The 20,710-nt window shown below is 53.2% G+C and overlaps 5 protein-coding genes across 5 annotated transcripts; 2 read left to right on the top strand and 3 right to left on the bottom strand.

The window, feature by feature from the left end:
• Positions 1–2,336: 2,336 nt before the first annotated feature.
• cdc18 (Cell division control protein 18) lies at positions 2,337–4,208 on the bottom strand (the record flags this gene model as incomplete). The annotated part of the gene is made up of 2 exons (XM_032020151.1): positions 2,337–4,099; positions 4,157–4,208. 2 exons carry the CDS (start codon positions 4,206–4,208, stop codon positions 2,337–2,339), a joined length of 1,815 nt encoding a protein of 604 aa, XP_031882741.1.
• An 838-nt stretch (positions 4,209–5,046) lies between these two features.
• hxB (Molybdenum cofactor sulfurase) lies at positions 5,047–7,563 on the top strand (the record flags this gene model as incomplete). The annotated part of the gene is made up of 3 exons (XM_066150719.1): positions 5,047–5,122; positions 5,183–5,522; positions 5,991–7,563. 3 exons carry the CDS (start codon positions 5,047–5,049, stop codon positions 7,561–7,563), a joined length of 1,989 nt encoding a protein of 662 aa, XP_066009727.1.
• A 3,521-nt stretch (positions 7,564–11,084) lies between these two features.
• On the bottom strand, positions 11,085–11,405 carry con-8 (Conidiation-specific protein 8; the record flags this gene model as incomplete). Its single annotated transcript, XM_032020155.1, has 3 exons — positions 11,085–11,115; positions 11,166–11,287; positions 11,349–11,405. The coding sequence occupies 3 exons, from the start codon at positions 11,403–11,405 to the stop codon at positions 11,085–11,087; spliced, it is 210 nt and encodes a 69-aa protein (XP_031882837.1).
• Positions 11,406–13,760: 2,355 nt separating this feature from the next.
• CGGC5_v000792 (uncharacterized protein) lies at positions 13,761–14,615 on the bottom strand (the record flags this gene model as incomplete). The annotated part of the gene is made up of 3 exons (XM_032020156.1): positions 13,761–13,945; positions 14,002–14,307; positions 14,366–14,615. The coding sequence occupies 3 exons, from the start codon at positions 14,613–14,615 to the stop codon at positions 13,761–13,763; spliced, it is 741 nt and encodes a 246-aa protein (XP_031882838.1).
• A 5,097-nt stretch (positions 14,616–19,712) lies between these two features.
• Positions 19,713–20,567, top strand: CGGC5_v000791 (uncharacterized protein; the record flags this gene model as incomplete). Its single annotated transcript, XM_032020157.1, has 1 exon — positions 19,713–20,567. The coding sequence occupies one exon, from the start codon at positions 19,713–19,715 to the stop codon at positions 20,565–20,567; it is 855 nt and encodes a 284-aa protein (XP_031882839.1).
• Positions 20,568–20,710: the final 143 nt, after the last annotated feature.

Below are 20,710 nucleotides of genomic sequence, written 5' to 3'. Positions count from 1 at the left end.
TCAGGAGAAGAACAAGCCTGAGGCACGGGAACGGGGGGCGGATGGACAATGGGCAATTTAGGACGAAGAGGGGGGTGTCAGGGCCAGGGCCAGGGCCACGTAGTGTGTTGTACGTATTGCTCTACGGATGGTGCGCCGGATGTATATTGCTCGACGTTTGGTTGTTGCGCGGGCCTCTTTGTTAGCAACTCGCAGTCTCATACCCAAGGTGCGCGCCTGACAACTACTCGTATGGTACGGATGGGTAAGGTAGATATTAGAATGAAAAAGGGCCGTCAGGCAGGTATCAGTTGTATCAGTCCATCCACCCAGCCAACCGACCAATGCCCCAGAGGCTGCTCCTGCTACCGTGGATGAGGAGGGGGCGGGGAGCATATCCGTACAGACGCTAGGTAGGCAAGTGGATGGCTGGACGGATAGACGGACGGACTTTTGGACCCAGACCTCTGCTCTGGGGAGACTGGACGCCGAACGAGAATGAGATTGACGGCCTGCTACGGGTGACGAGATGAGGTGACGAGGCCGAGGAACCGCGCAGGAAGTGTGAGGCGCCTGTGTCAGCGACAATGTGCAATGTGACAGTGGAGGCCCGGCTGGTATCGACCAACAACTTCGCAGTCGGTTGCACTAACACCGAAAGAGCCCCATTTTTGATGCGGAAGGACGGCACCAGGAGGGCGGGGGCCAGCCGACTGGCGATGTGTGTCTGAATGAAGCGTTGGTGTGTGTGGTTTGTGAAAGAACGGAAGAAAGCAGAAACACCACGACCGGCGCACCGTGGGAATACGTACCCCCGGATGGTTCAGCTCAGCCCCAATTGTAGGGACCAGTCCTTGTCTTCAGGTTGTCTTGCTCGCCTCGTCATTGGGGCTGCTAACGCCTGACTAAGGCACCTCACGGCCTCAGGGCGACGGGACGGCACTGGATTCGGGTCGTCGTCGGGTACCTCGACATACCCTCCCGGGACAGGGAAACACTTCCATTTGAACCCAAGACATGCCACTCCCGCTGTTGGGGCCTGTCCGGAGCCTTGCCGTCTGAGCTGCCCTTGTGCGAAGTGCCCTGTGCCCGGCCTGTTGCATCCAATCCGATCCAGTCCAGTCCAGCTTGCCAGCGCCGTGTGCTTACAAAACATGTGCTTCTGGAGCCTGCCCGGTGTTGCATTCCATGCCGACGTCCGTCTATCCAACGGGATAACCACACAGAATCGAGACAACAAGTAACCAATCAACCATTCAATAGTACGATCAACTTGGGCAGAGTGCGTTGCTAGTTGCTTCCTCTTTGAGGCAACTCTGAACATGAAGCAGGCATTTCGGACTCAATTCTGGCCAGTAACATCGAGACTTAAAAATAGGAGTGGGTACCTCGCTCGATGCTCCGTCCAGTGTGCAGTACCTTTTTTGCCTGGCAAGTTACACAGTCCATCCGGCCGCTTCAGACAGAATTAAAATGCCTCTCCATCCGCGTTGTCATACTGGACCGTGTGCGTCTCTTCTTCAACGGGAAATGCAAGTTGGGAAAAGATGCTAAGTATGCAACAGTCAGAACATGGAGGCAAGGGAAAGGGCAAGGTCGTTTGAGCAACGCCCTGCGTGGGTACCCCCGTTGACCTTAACGGCGGTAAGGTGTGCCAAGCCAAGACCGCAGGCAAGATAAGGTAGTGATGAGGGAAGGGAGATGCACATTGTGAAAGTCTTGTCTTGTTACACTGTCGTGGCGGCAGCGGATCGCACCCGATCTGGTTGCAACTGTGAACCTGGAGCCTGTCTCCAACTTGACTTTGTGTGCCTGCCGCAGGCCTGCGGGAGAAACACCAGACAGTTCAATTCTCCGGCCCAAGAACATCAGGCATTCCATTCCACATGGGCTCATGGGCTGACCAAATCCCGAGCTGACGCCGGTGCGTCCGCCCGCAGCTCCTCCGTTTCGCCTCATCGTCTCACTGCACTTCACATCTGAGCGTCTGCTGCATTTTGCGACTCGGGCACCATTTGTCTGCTCTGCTCTCCACAAGCCTTGTTTCGTTTTAACCATCTGGTATCATGCTATTAATGTCTCGTTCTAATGCCTTTCTCACACCATCTGCATGCTGACACGCGAGCATCTACCATGCTGATGTCCGTCCTCCACACTTCTCTTCATCTTACATCACGCCCTTCAACCATCTATCCCGTTAATATTCAGACAATTGCTGACGTCTAATGCTACGCTGATCATGTCCATCGATCAGCGTTATATCCCCTAAACGCCACGTGCCATGCTTTTCCAGACCCTATTGCGATGCAGAAAAAAGTCTCCCAAAGAACTCCATGTGGTATGCCATAATACAAGAATTAATCCAACGCCTCGCCACTGAGAATTCGGGTCAAGATGGCTGCACCAACGCCCTCGGCGATGCTCTCCATCTCCTTCTCTCCAACGCAGCTAGCCACCCGCTTGTCTTCGCCGGTTGGCATCGCCGCTTTACGCCCTCTTTTGCTTGGCGTCTGGATTGCTACAAGGCCCCCTGTCTTTCCATCAACCTGGTTGATCAGGCCCAACGCCTCCAAACTTCCGATGACTTCGCGAAACTCTGAGCTTGACAGCGGGTGAAGGACAGAGTCTCGGGTGCAAAGAATTGTGTAAGTCTCACACAAGCTTTTGACTGTGGGGGCGAGTGACTGCGACTTAGTCGGAGTTGCCAAGCCGTTTGCCATCTTCGCCGATCTGTTACGCTTCTCCAGGGCGACCAATGAGCAGAGCGCGGCCTTCTGCTGAAGGTTTAGCGCCTTCAGTCTCTGGTTGGTGCCGTTGCTGAAAGCTGCTGCCGTCACCTTGTTCAGATGTCCAATAGCAGCTCGAGGTGCCGTCTCTGCTGTTAGGGCCTTCAAAGACGCCGCAGCAACGTGAGGTACGCTTCTGGAGCCGCCAGTTGCAGCCATGTTGGCGTTTTCGCCAAGAGGCTTCCGAGAAGGTGTCATCTGCAAAACCTTCTCTCTTGCTTCGTTTTCGTGTTGTTTTTTTGTCTCTGACTCGATCAAGTCAAGCGCGCGCCTGCAAATCTCGAAGGCTTTCCGCAGATCTCCCGTCTGAGCTGACACCTTTCTTGAGCAAAGCTCAATAGCTGCAGGGTGAATGAAAGGAGTCGTTGTTTGCTTGCTGTCTTTTGGGAGCAGCGACATTAAGCGCGTGGTGATGATGCTCTTGATCTGGGCCGCTGAGTAGGGGTGAAAAGGGAGCAGAGACGGCTTGAGGTTCTTCGACTTGAGGCGTGGCAGAAATCGGTCCGTGAGGTCGAGGGCGTTTGCGATGCCGATGAGAACGAGTCGGGATGGCTGCTGCAAGGACCATTCGAACAAGCGGTACAGGCTCTCCAGACCCATGGTCAAGATGTGGTCAATCTCGTCCAAGACAACGAGGTAGACAGGCGAATCCTTCTTCTTCGTCACAAAGATCTTTTGCAACGCCTCCATTGCCGATGCTTCTGAGAGGTCGCTGTCATGCCCCAAGAGGTCAAGCAGGGTGTTGTAGAGATCCTTGGATGACCGGATGCTCATGCAGTTGATCGTTGCTTGACGCACAGCTGTTGACTCGGTCAAGTGCTCTGTGACTTCCTTCACCATTGCACTCTTTCCGGTTCCAGGGGGTCCGCTGACGTAGAGGCATCCGCTGGGGTTCGTAGATGAGTATTGTTGAATAAACTGAGAGAGCTGCTCGCGCTCTTTCTCTCGTCCCACAAGCTGACCGGGATCAGCACCGCGGGCGAAGAGTTGTCGTGCAGAGTGGTAGACGGTTTGAAGAGAGCCGGGGGTGAGAGGAGATTGCGGCGTCATTCTCTGGAATAGCTTGCCGGCGGACTTGACAGCCATTCGAGGGGTTGAAGGGGAATTGGCGAAGACATCTCGGTGCCGGGGAGTCTGAGGCGTGACAGGGATCGCCTTAGCCAGAGTCTGGGAGCGGGAACGCTTGAGCTTCTTCGGAGAGGGTTCAGCATAAACATCGTCGACCTGTGAATCGCTTTCGGACGTGGCATTCGCGTCGGGGTCTGCGTTCTCGTCATTCTCTTGTGCGGCTCGAGTCTGTCTTCTAGTTCGCTTCGCAGGAAGCTGGACTTCATCTGGCAAGGCAGTTAGCAACAAAGTTTGGACCGTTGACAAGTTTCGGTCGAGCTTACCTTGGTCCTGAACGGTCCTAGTCCGCTTGCCGAGGAGTGAGGCGCGAGACATTGCGGTAATGTATTAAAGTAAAGTAAAGAGGCAATCGCAACTGACAATTCGCAAATTAAAGACAATTGGGGAAAGTTCGGTCGAAGCTTTGGCGAGCATACAGAAGGAGAAGTTGAGAGATTGGAAGGAGTGGATTTGCGGTTGCGAGTGGAACTGAAGAAATAGGGTGGTAGGCGCGGGCCACGACGATGGCCGGGAAACGCGCCTGCTCCTGGAGTCGCGTAAATTGAATTCGCGAGAAAACGCGCTCCTGAGCAGGTACAGATGGGTTGCTGTGGCTAGTGCGGCTGACCGCGGAACGTGGACCGTGCGTACGCGGGTGACGGGACTTGGACCCTCTTTCCACTGGCGGGTCTGTGCTCGGGTTCATCCGCTTACCTAAAGCACCCTGAGGCAACATTGAAAGGGGTCACAGTGCTGGGTCAGCTCCGCGTCTCGCCTTATCGTGCTGTGCCCCACTGTGCTTCCCCGCGAAGTATGCTGTGGCAAGCGACGAGACAGTAGCGGAGGTGCCCGGTACTACCAGCATGAATGGCGGGCAGGGCCGCCTTCCAACGATACTATCAAAACCACCTCTCCATCTTCGCCGTGTTTCCCAATTCTTTTCTGCAATGACACTCGTGGCAATATTCTTTCATTTGTGTAGTTCATCTCGAGTGCACGGTCTTGGTCTACCGCTTTGTCTCACCTAATCCGGCGCATTTCTTATACACGGGGCAACCGGCGTTTTCGTTACTCTCAGCCACTTTCTGTGCTGTTCATCCCTCCGCGTTCAAGGAAATCCGCGACTGCATCGTTTGGAGAGCATCGTTCTACCGTTGTTCTCCTCTACTCAGTCATGGCTGATGTCGAGGCGAAAGGATACAACCCTCGTGTGGAGGGGTTTCGGGATAGAGAGTACCCCATGTTGAAAGGTAGTCTCCGCCAATGGTATTGAGTCCACACAACTCCAGTGTTGTTGACCACCCTCACAGACTCTATATATCTTGACCATGCAGGCACAACTCTCTACTCAAAGTCCCTCATGGATAGGTTCTCTGCCGACATGATGTCGAATCTATTCGGAAATCCACATTCAGCTTCGTCGCCTTCTCAGCACACGACATCCAGAATTGAAGATGTCCGTTTACGACTCCTGAGATTCTTCAACGCCGACCCATCAGAGTTCGACCTGGTCTTCGTGGCAAACGCCACAGCTGGTATTAAACTTGTTGCTGATGCATTTCGCGCTTCACCGGACGGTTTCTTCTTCGCTTATCATGAGGCGTGCCATACCAGCATAGTCGGAGTCCGCGAGGAAGCACGCGATAGCGAGTGCGTCAATGACTCTCAAGTCCAAGAATGGATATCGGGGCAAGTCCCATCTCCTAAACTCAACCAAACTGAATCAGACGTACTCTTCGCATATACAGCCCAGTCTCACATGGACGGTTGTCGATACCCCCTAAGCTGGCCAGCACTTCTTAGACAGACGGCTGAACCACCCCGCAACCGTCTTTATTCTCTTCTGGATGCCGCCTCATTAGCTTCTACTTCCCCTCTGGATCTCAGTGACGCAACAACCGCACCAGATTTCACTGTTCTCAGTCTTTACAAGATGTTTGGCTTCCCAGACCTTGGAGCCCTCATCATCAGAAAACAAGCAGAATCGGTGTTCGACAGTAGGCGTTATTTTGGCGGCGGCACCGTCGACATGGTCATCTGCGGCAGAGAACGGTGGCATTCGCCAAAGACCACATTTTTGCACGAGCGACTTGAAGACGGCACATTACCATTTCACAGTATTATTGCGCTTGATGCTGCGCTTGATGCACATGCTGACCTATTCGGAACTATGGCTTGTGTGGCATCGCACACGGCGTTTCTCAGGCGGCGTCTTCACCAGGGCCTGACAGCTCTCACCCACGGCAACGGAGCGCCGATCTGTACCGTCTACTCGCAACGTCCCACGGACGACGCGGCATCTGACGGATCGGGCCCACTCGTCGCATTCAACCTCCGCAATTCGGCTGGTGCTTGGGTTAGCCTCCATGAGTTTGAAAAGTTGGCAACGCTGAAAAGCTTGCATGTTCGGACTGGGGGTGTCTGCAGTCCTGGAGGTGTAGCATCAGTACTTGGCTTGAAACCCTGGGAGATGCGGAGGAACTTTTCTGCTGGTTTTCGATGTGGAACAGACGAAGACATCGTTTCTGGAAAGCCGACAGGTATCATTCGCGCAAGCCTTGGCGCTATGAGCACCATATCCGATGTGGACTTCCTCGTTGGCTTCATCCACGAGTTCTATCGAGAAGATGCCATGCTCGTCGACGTGGAACCAGGTATCTCCATACCCGGCAAGAAGATCCAGGTACAGGACATTAATATTTACCCTATCAAGAGCTGCGGAGGCTATTCCGTACCTCGGGGCGATGCATGGGAGGTGAAGCCCGAGGGCTTAGCTTGGGACAGAGAATGGTGCCTCGTTCATCAAGGATCTGGACAAGTTCTCAGTCAGAAACGATATCCGAAGATGGCCTTGATAAAGCCCTCCCTTGACTTCAAGAGCGGAAACTTATGCGTCTCCTTCAGCGGCAAAAGGGCCTTTCACGCACCCGATGAGATTCGGATACCCCTTTCCGCAGATCCGACCCAGTTCGACTCAAAAGTTTCGTCTCGTGGAAGATCTTCCCGTGTTTGTGGCGACAACATCACGCCCCAGATCTACAATTCTGACGCCATCAACGGTTTCTTCACCGACGCTCTTGGTGTTCCTTGTGTATTAGCACGATTCCCAGCGGGTGGACAAGGTCCCGCTATGCGTCACGCCAAAGCAAAACCCCAGAAGCATCAACAAATCAGAACAACAGCGGCCAGAGTATGCCCAGGAGCCTTCCCAGAGTTGCCGTCTCCACCAGATTCGGACTCTGAGCAGCCATCAGGCAAAATTCTTCTCTCCAACGAAAGCCCCATCCTCCTTATCAACACCGCGAGTCTGCGCGCCCTGAATGATGAAATCGAGGCCGGCGGCGGGGAACCAGTACCGTCGGCGGCGTTTCGTGCCAATGTTGTCATTGGCCCAGCTTCGGATTCAAAGGATCTAGCATGGGCGGAGGACATCTGGACGACTCTGTCAATAGGAAAGAACGAGTTCAAGCTCATGGGTTCCTGCCGGCGATGCCAGATGGTTTGTGTGGACCAGGAGAGCGGTGAGAGGCATGAAGAACCATTCGTGACTCTGGCGAAGATTCGAAGATTTGACGGAAAAGTCTACTTCGGCACGCACATGGGTCATGACCCCGGCCCGGATACGTTGAGGCCAGCCACGTATCCCACCATTCGGGTTGGTGACACCGTTGAGGTTGATCGCAAGTCGTGATACCCTCTAGTTACATCATTCACGCGAGAGCATGATTAATAGCATAAGAATAAGATGGCATGCAATAGCGTACCGAATACGACAAAACGTAGCCCTTCCGTACCGTGGCGTGAGCTATCATGAATTTGCTTCAATAGAGGAAAAGTGGTCTTCTTAAGTGATCATTGAGTTCAGCAGTTTCTGGCGCCACGCGCGTACTTACACAGTGCATTTATGAATCTGCGCGCGGTTTCCTCACCGCCGCGACCGTGCGCGTTATCGGAAGGACGCGACTTAGATAGCCAAGGCAATCAATTAAACCTTAGTCTGCCGCCTTACCATGTACGTAAGCAAGCCCACCTCGCACGTCTTCATATCCTAAACTCCACTCACGTCCCTCACCACCCACAGGCTTTCCTTTCTTCTTCTCCCACCCTTGGCCACACGACATGACCACCGTCACATTCAGGTTCGCCTTCGGACCCATTGTCCAGAACACCTCAGGCAATCAGGCACCGTTCTGCGATATGTCCTCCACCACTTCGGCCCAATCTTCGGCCTGAAATAGCTCATTCCCCTCCGCCATGTTTCTCACCTTCCCCTCTTCTTCCATCTCCTTGTGATCCAGCAGTGACTCCAACGTGGTCGTTAACGTCATGCTTCCGCTCAACATGGTCTCTTGACACAATTCCCTCTCCTTTGGTTTACCTCTGGCTTCTACTAAGGACGAGATTTCAAAGACCCGTGGCCGCGCAAGGCCTCGAGGTGTCATCGAGGGCTACCCCTCTCCTACCAGCCATGCTGGACCGGCTCCCTGGGTGACTGAGACAGTCTCTGGGGACAAGATCATGCTGTACTTCCTGTAAAGCGGAATATCACGATGTTCTGCTAGACAGCGACCTCCCAGCCCAACCTCTACAAGGTATGTCAAACACATCCCTTGCAAACATGTTACGAAAAGCCGTCAGCTAACAATGTTTGGTCAGTTAGACCGCCGTAGTTGACTATGGCGACAAGCCACAGCCGGAACGCCGCTTGGCGTCGAAGTCCAACGTGATCAGATAAGCCCTTCGTCACAAGATTCCCAGAAATAATTCAACAATGCTTGGGCGAAGCATCACAGAGGCTGTAGTCTCGTTTCAAAGAGCCTAGAATTGCCCAACACACTGGACTTGCCGCTTCGGCGAAGCTGACTCTTACCGGTGGGCTTGTCCTGGGCAGGACGTAAAAAGGCCCACGGCGTTGCAAGGAAGCTACAATGAGCGGCAAGATTCCCATTCAGCATCTTTGATGGGCATTACGGTTACGATTCTCGCTACGGAGTCACATGTGGTAGGCAAGCTGACTATCTGCCAAGTGACGATGCTAACAATCACAACAGTAACGATCTCTAGACTTGTGATGTCTCCAAGCCTGGGCAACCAAAACGAACGACTGCATCTCATTCATTCAGCAATTAGAGCCTCGGAAATTTTTCCTAATTCTGATGAACCGCGACGATAATGATTCATTTGTCTCCATCTTCAGCATTCTCGGGTCTTTCTTTTTGGCCGACTCCGGCGCTGGGTAGTACGTGCATTCTCGGGTTGCTGTGTGCTAGTGAGGCATGCTAATTGATATCCAAGGACAGGATTCGGAAAAGCAAAACCAAAAACAGCTTCTCGGCTGTGTCTTTGGTCCTGGGCATGACTCGAAAAGGCTCAAATGGATTCTCCTGAGCATGAATTGAAAAGGCTCCAATGGATTGTCCTGGGCAGGACGTAAAACTGCCTTGGTCTGCCATGCCATGCCTTGCCATGCCATGCCGGATCAACTGGATGTTCGACGCGGGAGCCTTCTGAGTGCTCCTGTCACATCTCGTGGGTAGAAAGATGGATTCCCTTTCTAGCCTTGCCTCACGACTTTTGGGCGGGCATTTGCCGCCGTCCAACTGTCTCTTGTGCGGACGATTGGTTACCGACAATCCTCCGCTCTCGACATTTGGCCACGCTCGTTCTCCAACGATCGGCCACCATTGGCCCGCAGACTCATTTCATCATACCATTGATGGTTGCTCTGGCTTTGCCAAAGAAGAGCTTCGACCCTGCATTGGCCCCTTGATCAACGATCACAACAAGATCTGCACATATGGATGTCTCCTCATTTTCGGAGTCGAGGCGTGATATCTGCCATCTTCGTTGAGATCGGCATCATTGACTACTGATCTCTGATCATTACTGTGTGAAAACTACTGTGTTAACAAAACTGGGTAACTCTGCGTTCAACTTCCTGGAGACCGCATCGCGTCTTTTGACGTTGCGGAGCACATATTGACGCGGAAACCGCTGTAACTGCCGTGGTTGGCTGTTGAAAAGATCAAGTGACACAACCGCTGTCGTGGATTGACAGACGGGGGCAGGATCCAATCTAATGTTGGTCCTGTCCACGTGCCATCCAGGCGGGATCCTTTCTGAAGGAGACAAGCGCGATAGTAAGGGCCTTCTTTGCACCGTCTTAGCAAGGCTACTTTGCTCCGGAGCCAGCATCTCGGACTAGGCCGAGGAGGATCTGCCCCACGAACCACGCCATCACTCACTTTTTGGGTGCCGAATACGTGGGGCTAACGTTTGGAATGGAAGCCGAGGGGCTTCATGGGTTTGGGCTGGTCGCGTCTCTCACACACGGTCATGTTTGTGACCGTTTCAAAAAACCCTATGCTTGATCACAGTGTCGGGGTTTGGTACAGTGGGCAAAAAATCGATAAGGGGGACTGCAGGTGGGGGATTTCTGGGCAGGGAGAGATGCCTTATGATTCTCTATGCTTCAAGATAGTCCTGTACAGCCGCAATTCAAGCCTGACATTTGTCCCCAAACATGGCGTTCGCAACGTGAAGACTCTTTTACCTTTTGATCAAGAGCTATACTGGTGACTAGATGGCATCCATTCGAATTACCTGCAAACAGCCAATGCCTTAGTCCGTAATGCTGATGAGTTGTCTAAGTCTTGGGGCACGCTCGTTAACAATGGAAAGCATTTGGTTGGCGTCCATATCGACTTGGTCAGAAGTTACCCTCCCGCAGGACGTCATGCTTCAGCTTACTACCTCATATGGTGTGTGATAATTACTGGAGAAGTGCAACAATTTGTACTTCTCATGATTCCCTGACAACATGTTCAATACAAACTTGATATTATTCTCTCTCAACGCTACAACACCGTCCGAGACACGTTGAATATATTGGCGCGAACTTGGCTGAAGTCCTAGCGCAATGTTACATTTTCCTTTCGGTGTGGGCACCATGGTGAGGGACAACGTTGTTCGCGGCATTTGAACACTTCTTTTCATGCTTCTAAGCTAAGTCTGCTTGCAGCCTAGCAACACATAACGACAAGCAAAGATGGTGAATTTATGCAATGGTAAATAATCCATTATTGTAGCGTCATGCTATGCTTAAACACAATCTCGTACGAACGCCGTTGTGCCAGTACACTCACAGTCTCGAAGGACCGGACCATAACGCCTCCATTATTCCTGTACTCAAATGACGGTCATTGATATCACTTATTTCGGGGGGCTCGGGCCACGAGTCCAGCTAGTCCAAGTCAGCTTCATGTTCTATGTAGTAGGTTGTGGATATCGTACTTCTGCCACATCTGGCCAATGAATCCAGGTGCCGGCTTAGAATCAGTCATTGACTGTCTGCGTGCTGCGGTGCCATCGTGACGCTTCTGTTCCACAAGGCCTTGGAAGAGAGTGCCAGAGCTCTGTGCGGGGTGCGAGTGTTAGCTACGTCATTTCGAGGACTCGGGATGAGGAGGCACGTACGCGTCTGCGGCCGGTGGTAGGGGAGACAGCGGCGTTGTTGGTCTTTCCGGAGTCCATGATGGAGGTTTTGAAATTTGTGGTTGGTTTGCTTGTTGTGGTGTTCAGGTTGTGTAGATATATTTCTGATACGCTCTGCCTGAACGAAGAAGAGAGCAGCGGCAGCAAGAGGGTATATAAGCAACTGAGCTCTTCCTAAGCTCACCTAGCTTGACCTACCAGAACAGAGTTCCCAGAGGTATCCCGTCTAGGGTATTCCAGACTCGTCTCCCTTCTCCACGGATGACTTCACCAATGAGGCCAGCGCCCACCCCTCTGACACAAGGGATGCGGGAAAGCTTGTCGATGCGCCGGTCAGGACGATGACGGCGTTTACTCGCTCGCTTCATCACAGGAGGTCTCCAGTAGCGCCCGCCGCACTTCTTTAGTTCCAGGGGGGTACGTATGTATACTTTTACGACGAATCCTAAAATCGGGTTGGTTACATCAAGCTACCCTGAATGTTTGTGTACGTAAAACACCCTTTCCCCTCTGCAAATCGTGCTCCCCGAAGGTGCTTATGCTGTCACTTTGTTGGAGCGGCCTCTGCCGTGTAAGCTCTGGCAGGTACCTCCTGCTGGTCCTCGCTTCTTCTCCTCTCGAGGTTTACCCCGCGCGGGAAGGCCATGCAAACCCAGGTTGGTGGTCTGATCACGTCCTGGGCCGAGATGGCCGGATAGCCAGTCAAACGCCGGCGATCTCAAGCAAAGGGGCCATGTTCCCAGTGTTTCTCTCCTCTCTCTCTGTGCCAGACCAGAGAGCTGAAGGCAAGGGAGGGGGATCCCAGGCATGGATGGACAAGCAACATTAGAAAAACACACGAGCGGGCGAAACACTGGCAGCATTGTAGCCAGAACCCTCGCGAATCATGAGTTGGACACGTGATGGTTTGTTCGATTGGGGCGATGATTGGCACGTCCTGCAACATCAACATTGGCACGACAGGCAGCTGTGACGAAGGGTTTGCGGGCAAAAAGTAAGCAGCAGAGACATGCGTGGCAGGAGATTGGCCCAGGACGGGATGGGCAAATACTACGGTATGTTGCGTATGTACGGATCATCCATCGTTGGCGTTCTTGGTACGCACGGCAAGGATCGTCCGCGGACGTGGGCAAAAGTGTGGGGAGACCATGCACCACCGCCGGAAGAGAGAAAGCGATAGGGGGGCGCAGCGCCGGCCGATAACGCGGGGACCTCGACCGGCGCGCCGCGGCGCCTGAACGCCGCCAACAGCCAGGCTGCATTAAGGGTCCCCTGTCCCCAGGAGACCCATACGGCGGTGTGCTTGGGATCGGGGGACTTCATCGTACGCTACGGCTGCAAAGAGGATGTCATTATCGTATGCAGGGGTCGCTTCGATCGAAGCTTCCGGCATCCTCGACAGCGTCAGGAGGATGAACTGTCGATTGTCTGGTCTGATGGATGATGTAGACGGGCCCGCCGTGCCCGCTAAGCTAAACATCTCAGATAGACGCGGTGGCGGCAGGGCGGGTTTGCGATCGTCTCTTAGTCGTGTGTTCGCTGCAGTGTTTAATCTGGAGCCCCCTTGGTAAGTGGCTGGCTGGTTGGCTGCGTCGATCGGGAGAGGAGAATCACGTGGTCCCGATTATGGAGCTCAGAGATCGGGATCCACTCCGTCCGCCGACGTTCATCTTACCATCGTCATTCATTCCAAAGGACGCCCATCACTGCCAAGATCAGACGCAGCCACAAAGATCGGCAAGAGACAGGTCTGGAACGTGAAGGACCATGAAACCTGGAAAGCTGAGTTTGAGAGATAATATCATCTCCCAGTTTCCCGGATCTGACCACCCTGGCCTGCGAGACTGTTTAACCTCTGCCATTGCCAAAATCATCCATCAGCCGCAAGCTTCCATTCACATTCAGGTACAGGACAAAGGCAAGTGTTTTATAGCAAGGATTGACTGTTTATTGATTGTCTAGAGCTGAGTCTAGGGGGACAAGAAGAAGAGAAAGTTTCGGTTGTAAGAAATGATTAAAAAAGACAATTCCAGATTATAAGCGAGGCGAGAAGAGGGAGCCACTTGGACTCGCGCTATTATGCCCGCAACAAAGTTGAAAGTCCCCAAGATGATGAATGATCCACACCGCTGAACGCTTCCAGGAATAAGTAATCTTCAGAAAGTCTTCGGAAACTTTTGATGTCAAATCAGAGCCGCGTTATCGGTAGGTTGGGGTATGATCGTGTAAGTCTGAGAAAGCGGAGCCCTCGATCCCAAAGGAATTGGGGAGAGAGGGATGCTTTATCAGCCAAGCCAAGAACTCTTCATGGGTTTCGTGTGCAAAAGTGCCGACGCTGTCGACTGCAAGATGGCCTGCCCGAATTGAGTTCCTAGCTGTGACGAAGCTCTCAGCTTAGAGGCCGATGCCACCACCGCCGAGGATACCACCGCTGCTGCCGCCAACGAGACCACCGAGGCCGCCGAGGAGGCCGAGGAGGCCGGTGACGACGCCGATGAGGTTGGGGATAGCGGCGAGCAGGTTCTGGAGCGGCAAAATGTTGGAGACGGCGCTGGTGGCGCCGGTGGCACCGCCGAGGTCTGATTGACATTGTTAAGGTTGGTTCAAACGAAGCTGGGAGAGGATATTGACTCACTACCACCAAGGTTGGACAGGAGACCGGTAGGGTTGAGGACGGGTGTGAGAGTGCCCTGGATGACACCGAGAGCGTTCTGAATAGAGCCGAGCTGTGTGGCGCTGAGTCCGCCGCCCAGAAGGCCGCCGGTGGGCAGGTTGGAGGTCAGAAGAGTGAGGTTGCCAAGTTGGTACTGAAGGCTGGTGGCCAGGGCCGAGATCTGAGCAGGAGTGAGGGTGGTGCCCGCAGGGATGGCGGAGACGGGGTTGCCGGTGACGCCAGTAATGGCGGTGACGGGAGCCAGGGCATTGCCGGGAACACCCAAGCCTGCGAATTATGTCAGTTTTGATGCTGAGGTTGATGTTAAGGGGGGCAAGCGCCTTACGAAGGGTGGCGATGGTGTTTTGGATGGTTTGGCTAAGAGTAGCAAAGGCAGCGAAGGCATCCGCAGCGTTGAGAATAGTGCTGATGATTGCGATGTTACCCAGGGTGCCAAGGCCATCGGCGCCGGGGATATTGGTGAGCGCAGGGACAAGGTTGAGGGCACGGGGCTCGATCTCGCGCTTCTCGACAGCGACAGGGTTGGCGATGGCAGCAGCGCCGAAGAGAGCGAGGGTGACGACGGAGGCCTTCATTTTGATGGTCGGGAGGGGTTTGAAAAAGTGGTTTGCTTGAAGCGTGAGAGAGAAGTGTTCCGAAGACTTGAGAGATGAGGGAAGAAGCGGCTGACTATCCTGTAGTTGAAGCTGTGTGTGATGATGAGAGAGGATATTCCAATCCAGACGGTGGAAGATGAGGCCTTTTATAATTCATCCAGCTCACGATTCTCCTCGTTGAAGCTCCCCTCGTCCTATTGCCAACCTCACATGTCGTCGACTCTGGCTTTCCGTCTTCGTCGTCCTGTCCCTCGTCTCGCCCCCTCGACGCCAAGGGAGCAAAGAATTCTGAACGTGGCCTTCACGCACATCCAGCCGCACAGCGTGTAAGACTCGTGAAGCCTCAGACGCATTTCCGAATGAGGTACATCACAACACACACTCGCAACTCCACGCGAAGTCATCCTCACCCTCAACATCGGACCAAGTTGCCGGCCGGTGGACCTCCGCGACCCTGAAGCTAGGGCTAGGCTGTAGCCAAGAAGGTCTAGGGCGGGCGGGAGTCTCAACCCATGCGCCTTTGACAGCTCCTTCCGCGAAACTCGACCAATGGAAGTTTGGTGTTGATGGCCGCCCGCTGCCTCATCCGTCCGTCGTGTCTCTGATGGATAACTCAAAAGTGAGACACCATCTACGTGGTGGCGGGACGCAGCATCTTGTCTCTTGGGCAGCTCATTGGTCGACCGCATCTCTGCGAACGGGAACAGGAATGGGAGCCACGGGACTCATAATTTCCGCCCAGCCTCTACTCTCTGTGGGCAAGCGCGCACTTCCATACCCACCCGTGCCCCTCACTGAGACAGGACCGAACATCTCGGCCGAAGCTGTCGTGACGTTTGCGGGGAGATATTTCGTGATCAGAGTCAACCCATTCCGACTCCACCGTTGCTCCCGCCGCCGATCACCGGTAGAATTGCATACCACAGCTTTTGGGTGATGTGATGTTGTGGTGTAATGCCTGCGGCATCCGGCATCGTCGACAAAGCTGCCAAAGATCACTCAAAGATGATCGTTCAAACCTGCTTTTCCTGGAGAGTGTTTCTTCCTGACAACGAGGCTTTTTCCTGTTGAGCCTCTTGCTAAGTCTCCCCTCTTCTCTCTTTTGGATTCTTGGCCCCAGTATCTGCTTTCGTCCTGATGCCATCAAGAGAATTCTGACAGAGGAGAAAAATATTACGTATGAAGTGAGGAAAACAATAAGTCTATTTTGTCTCAGCCCGGCCAGCCTCAGAGCCTCCACTTACCTCCTTTCCCGTTCTCCCTAACGGGGGCTTGCATTCCCACCTTTACCCGTTTGAGCCGCCCAAGCATAAGCGGCTTGAGCTGAAGGGAAAACGTGACAACTGACAGCTTTCTGAGGGATCGCAAGCCTCGCCAAGACCTATCGAATCACGGTGCGTGCCCGGGTCATATGGACGTTCTCAAGAATTCTGCCCTGGCAACAGACGGCCGCGGGCCGGCGCTGTCGCACATATTTCCCTCCCGTCCGGCCAAGTTAACCGCAAGATATGTTGAGGAGGATTTCATCTCTCTAGCGGGAGATGTCGCCATCGTAAAAAAAAACGCAAGACATTGTGCGCAACGTGACCGGAATGGGATCCTCTGAGGCTGAGAAACTTGACCGCCTTGGGCAGTTTACAAGCAATGTGGATGTTCGTTTTTTTGTGGGAGCCAAGGCAGCAGGAGTCTTTGTTAGCACCAGTCCAGATCTGGACTGCTTCTAAGCCCAGGGACGTGAACGAGGGATTCCGACTGCTGTTGGCGGCTGAATCAACATGTTCCGTTGCAAGCCGAGTGCGAACTTTTTCCGCCAAGATGTGGGAAATCCGAGATCAAGTTTTGTTTCCACCCCGACTCAACACCAACTGATCCAGTTAGAGGCATCGTGAGAGGAATGGAATGGCATCTCCATGGCTTAGCCGCACGTCATGCCGAAGCGCCGCAGACAAAGGCAATCTCGTCACACAACTCATCGGTGATGGGGAGAGACACTTTTTGGCCCATACGTAGGTGGACTCAACAACTTCAGCCTGCCGCCGGTCCGCCAACAAGCGTCCGCCCCCGGACTCCAACGTCATTCCCGGTTCTGTCACACCGAGTCAGAAGGGTTCTCAGATCCAAAAGACATGCCAAGAGGAGATTTCGCCCTTACTTCGTGGCCAGACTGCAAATGCTGCGTGAGGAAGGCTCGTCACGTTGCATCTTTTCCTTGGTCGAGGGCGTGAGCAATACCTCGAAGTTGAAAGTTGCTCCCGGGCGAAGGGCGTCAGCCGGCTGTTGTGTAAAACACTTGTCAGTCTTTCAGGTCAAACCGGACCCGTCCATGTCCGCACATCATCACGGCCGAGCCAGAAGTGCCAAGTAATGAGTAGGGAAAGTCTGAGCCTCCACCCGTACAGGCGAAGACTGCCACATTTCGTGAAGGCTTTCGGGGCCGAGTCCAGGCCTCCAGAGAATTTCCACGGCTACGGGTCCGAGAGTTCTCTGATAGGTCTTCCTTCGACGGGATTACGTGACGAGAAACAGAGACAGCACGGTTCTCGTGGTAGCCACGTCCAAGAATGCCCAGTGTAAGCGGGATTTCTTCTGTCTTCTCCGTGGCGCCGCTGCACTTGGTCAGACCACTCTTGGCTCCGTCCCACACAGCCTAGCCAACTCATCCAGTTACTGTGTGTCCAGCTATTACTTCTCGTGCCGTACCTCGTGCCCAGAGTGGCCAGACTGTTGATTCCGAAATCCCTCGTGTCTCCGCTGCACGTGGGCCCCGTCTTTGATCGCTCCGCTGCTCGCGGTAGGCTCCCTTGACAAGACACTCTGCGCGCTATGCGACGGTCCGCCCCTTCGAGCGCGGAGGTGGGCGGGTCCGCCTCCTGAGAATGTCCTGTTCGCGGCAGGCGGGCAGCTTTCTCCAACCTCAAGTCGAATGTCTCGATGGGACCCCCAAAGAGACTGGCGAAGACAACCCTCTCGAACAAGCCTTCGCCATCATCCATCGTCATTCCGGGGCGAGGGAACTTCATTCCTTACTCGAGCCAAGCAAAGTCGGTGATTGAGGGCGGCAAACATGAGCTGATCATTGGTACGTGAACGATGATGGAAGACACTCAAGTCCGAAGCAGAGGAAAAACCACCTCATCCTAGGGGACTTTCTAATCAGGCCGTCTTTCGGGACGGGTCGGTTGCCGAGCCCTGGGGTTTCGGCCGGAGGGATCTCCCTCCCGGAATTCGATGGCGTGCTTGTATTGTTTGTCTTTCTTGTGAAAGTTGCGAGGTTTGACTTTGATGTTCTCGCTGCGAGACAGGGGGACATCCATCTCTTCGGAGATGAACACTACGTTACCTGCGACAGATGCCCTTTGTTCAATCTTTTCAATGTCAACATTCCGGACGCCAGACGATCTCCCTTGGGCATCATCACAAAAGAGATCGCAATAAGCCTGTGACTTTGCGACATCATGATCGTACGAGGATCTGCGAACTGCTGTGCTGAAAGTGTTAGAAATCTCGATGATGTGAGGTGTCATGATCGACCCAAACTGAGGATAAGCAGAAAGGGTAAGTGGTGGTGATGAGGAGTAGATACTGAAAGCACACGGAGACCTGGCCTCAAAACTTGAAGCTCCCGCCAATTTTTGGGATATGCAAGCTTGCTGCTGTTGTTGATGTATGATATCGCAACAAAAATCATGTTTTCTATCACACGGGCACAGACACCTTACCTCTCTGTCGTGAGGGATCTTCCGAAGCGATACCAAGCTTATTCATTATGGCTCATCCCCACTACCAAACTCGCATGATGACAGACTAGAATATGCTTTGCCCGAGCAAGTCTTCGTTCAGGGGCAGTCTACAAGTCTACGGTCTTGCTACTAGGCGAACAGGCGAGACTACGTGTCGGCTTCACTGAATGCTTTAGAAGGCTCGGAAGGTCGGCGAGTGTTCATCTCAAACACGTGGCACTCAACTGAAGATGGCTTGCTGATTCTGTAAACATCTATAATTCGATCTGAGAACCCGTAGGTTGTGGTTATAAGTGACTGCTAGTCACGACATGTGCGGAATTTATGTCCCTGAAGCTTTCAACGATCTAGAAGGGTTTATAACTTTTTGAAGGCAGAATGTATGTTATCTAACTAGCTGAGACAAACTTTGTTGGCTCGTAAGAATAGTAAGTTCACATTCATGAAAACTTTGAAATTCCCATGAAAAGGATCAGTAAAGTGTAGAAAGCTCCCAAGTGAAAAAATGCGCTCACACGTTACACAAGATAGCAACCTACGATGCTAAGTCTATAGAGTTAATATCAGAATTAAACTGCAGAGCGCTTGAGATTTCATCTCTGAAAGCAGTTCGTCATACATGTTCAGCCTGAAGTTTTGATGCATGTTGTAAGTTAGGTAATATATGACCGTGGTATAAGACTGAATAGTTCGAGTACTCAACAAAACAAGGAGAATATTTATCTTAGCGAACCTGGACTCAGACGGTTAGCAGATAAAGATCCACAGATTGCAATAGAGACAGAATCTCCTCGCCTCAATAGTGGCATCTGGATCTCATACAAAGAAACAACTCCCTCACGAGACCTTTGTTCATTATTGGCCATCAACAAGGCAATTCTTTCACCTCAAAGGACAAAATTTCAATGCTACGAATTCTATCACACTCTTCAACGACCTACAAGGATACCTTGAATGGCATGAAACAAAAGAGAAGATGAACGCTTGCCAAAGAAAATCATGAAGATATAATACAAGGCAACAAGCTTGAAATATGTTGTCTGATAACAAGCCGCTGTGTTTCCTCATATCTCCCTTTGTCTGGAAAGCACCAGTCTCTGAAAGAGTCGAGAAGATGATGTTGATAAGTAGAAAAGATCTCAACAGGGACAGTCAACGGATTTCTTGTTTTCTTCAGAGACATACTTATCATACTACGCAAACACCAAAATCAAGAACATCGCAACCCATCCGATCTCCCTAGGGAACGAGAGACACTTTAGACTACCACAACCACAGAACCGCGACCAATACCAATACCAACAGCAACAAAACAAAACCAACAGTAGCCGCCACCATGTGCTACGGAATCATGTCATATTCATGCTCCCATAGCATCAAGAAACGCTTCACCTGCCGGGAGGTCCCCAAAGACGCGCCCTGGAGCTGCCACGCCGTCATGACAACCCTCTGCGGCGCCCGTCCCGGCGAGCAATGCGACCAGATCCGCGCAGACAAGCACTTCAACGCCCCCCACAGCTGTCCCGACTGCCAGGCCGCCGACGAGTCCGGCGCTCTCCCGCACAGCCGTACCACCCATAACCGCTTCAAATCACAGCTGGGGCCCGAGGGTCTGCGTGCCTCGCGCCTGCGCAAGGAGGCGGCGGACAAGAAAAAGGAGGCGGAGCGCGCCGCATACCGGGACAACCGCATTGCCGGGCAGATCGCCCGGCGAAATGCGACCGCTTACCTCGACCACCCGCCCATGCAGATGCCGTCTGTCATTAGTGTTCCGCTGGGTAACCGGGCAATGAGCCAGGAACCGTCGTATGGTGTACTTCGGCCGGGCGCCCTCAGCCCTTTGCAAGTCATGCCGCCGGCTGCGGACGATAAGTATGACCCCGATGATGAATCCGTGAGCGTGAAACGACCCGACGTGGATCGGTATGGGTATGGCCAGTACCGACGGGACGAGCAACAGCAGAACGAACATGGCATCGACCCGTATGGAAGCTACAAATCTAGGTACGCATCGAGAGACTTGACGCCCAGCAGACCGGCTCCCCCGAGACCAAACAGGGCAAGACCTGACCCCCTGAGACTGCCCCCTCGTTCTCGTTCTTCGGATGACTATGTACCATCGATTCCAATGTCGCCAATGTCGCCGCTTGACGACGAGTCGATTCGGCCTCGCCGTGGTCGGCGGGGCTAGAGGCCCAACCCCCTGAGGTCCTTCGGGTCGCTTCGCAAGACGCACAGCCAAAAGCTCGCAGGAAAGAGTCCGAAAAAACTGGCCCAGTTTCATGATCTGAAGAGAATTCTCAGCTCACCCACTCGCCCGAATGCCCGTACAGA

This window comes from Colletotrichum fructicola, assembly GCF_000319635.2.
Source record: "Colletotrichum fructicola Nara gc5 chromosome Unknown KSG_Nara_v1_contig01, whole genome shotgun sequence".
Lineage (NCBI taxonomy): Eukaryota > Fungi > Ascomycota > Sordariomycetes > Glomerellales > Glomerellaceae > Colletotrichum > Colletotrichum fructicola.
The sequence above is the reverse complement of the archived record's forward strand: the minus strand, read 5'-3'. Positions and strand labels throughout refer to the sequence as shown.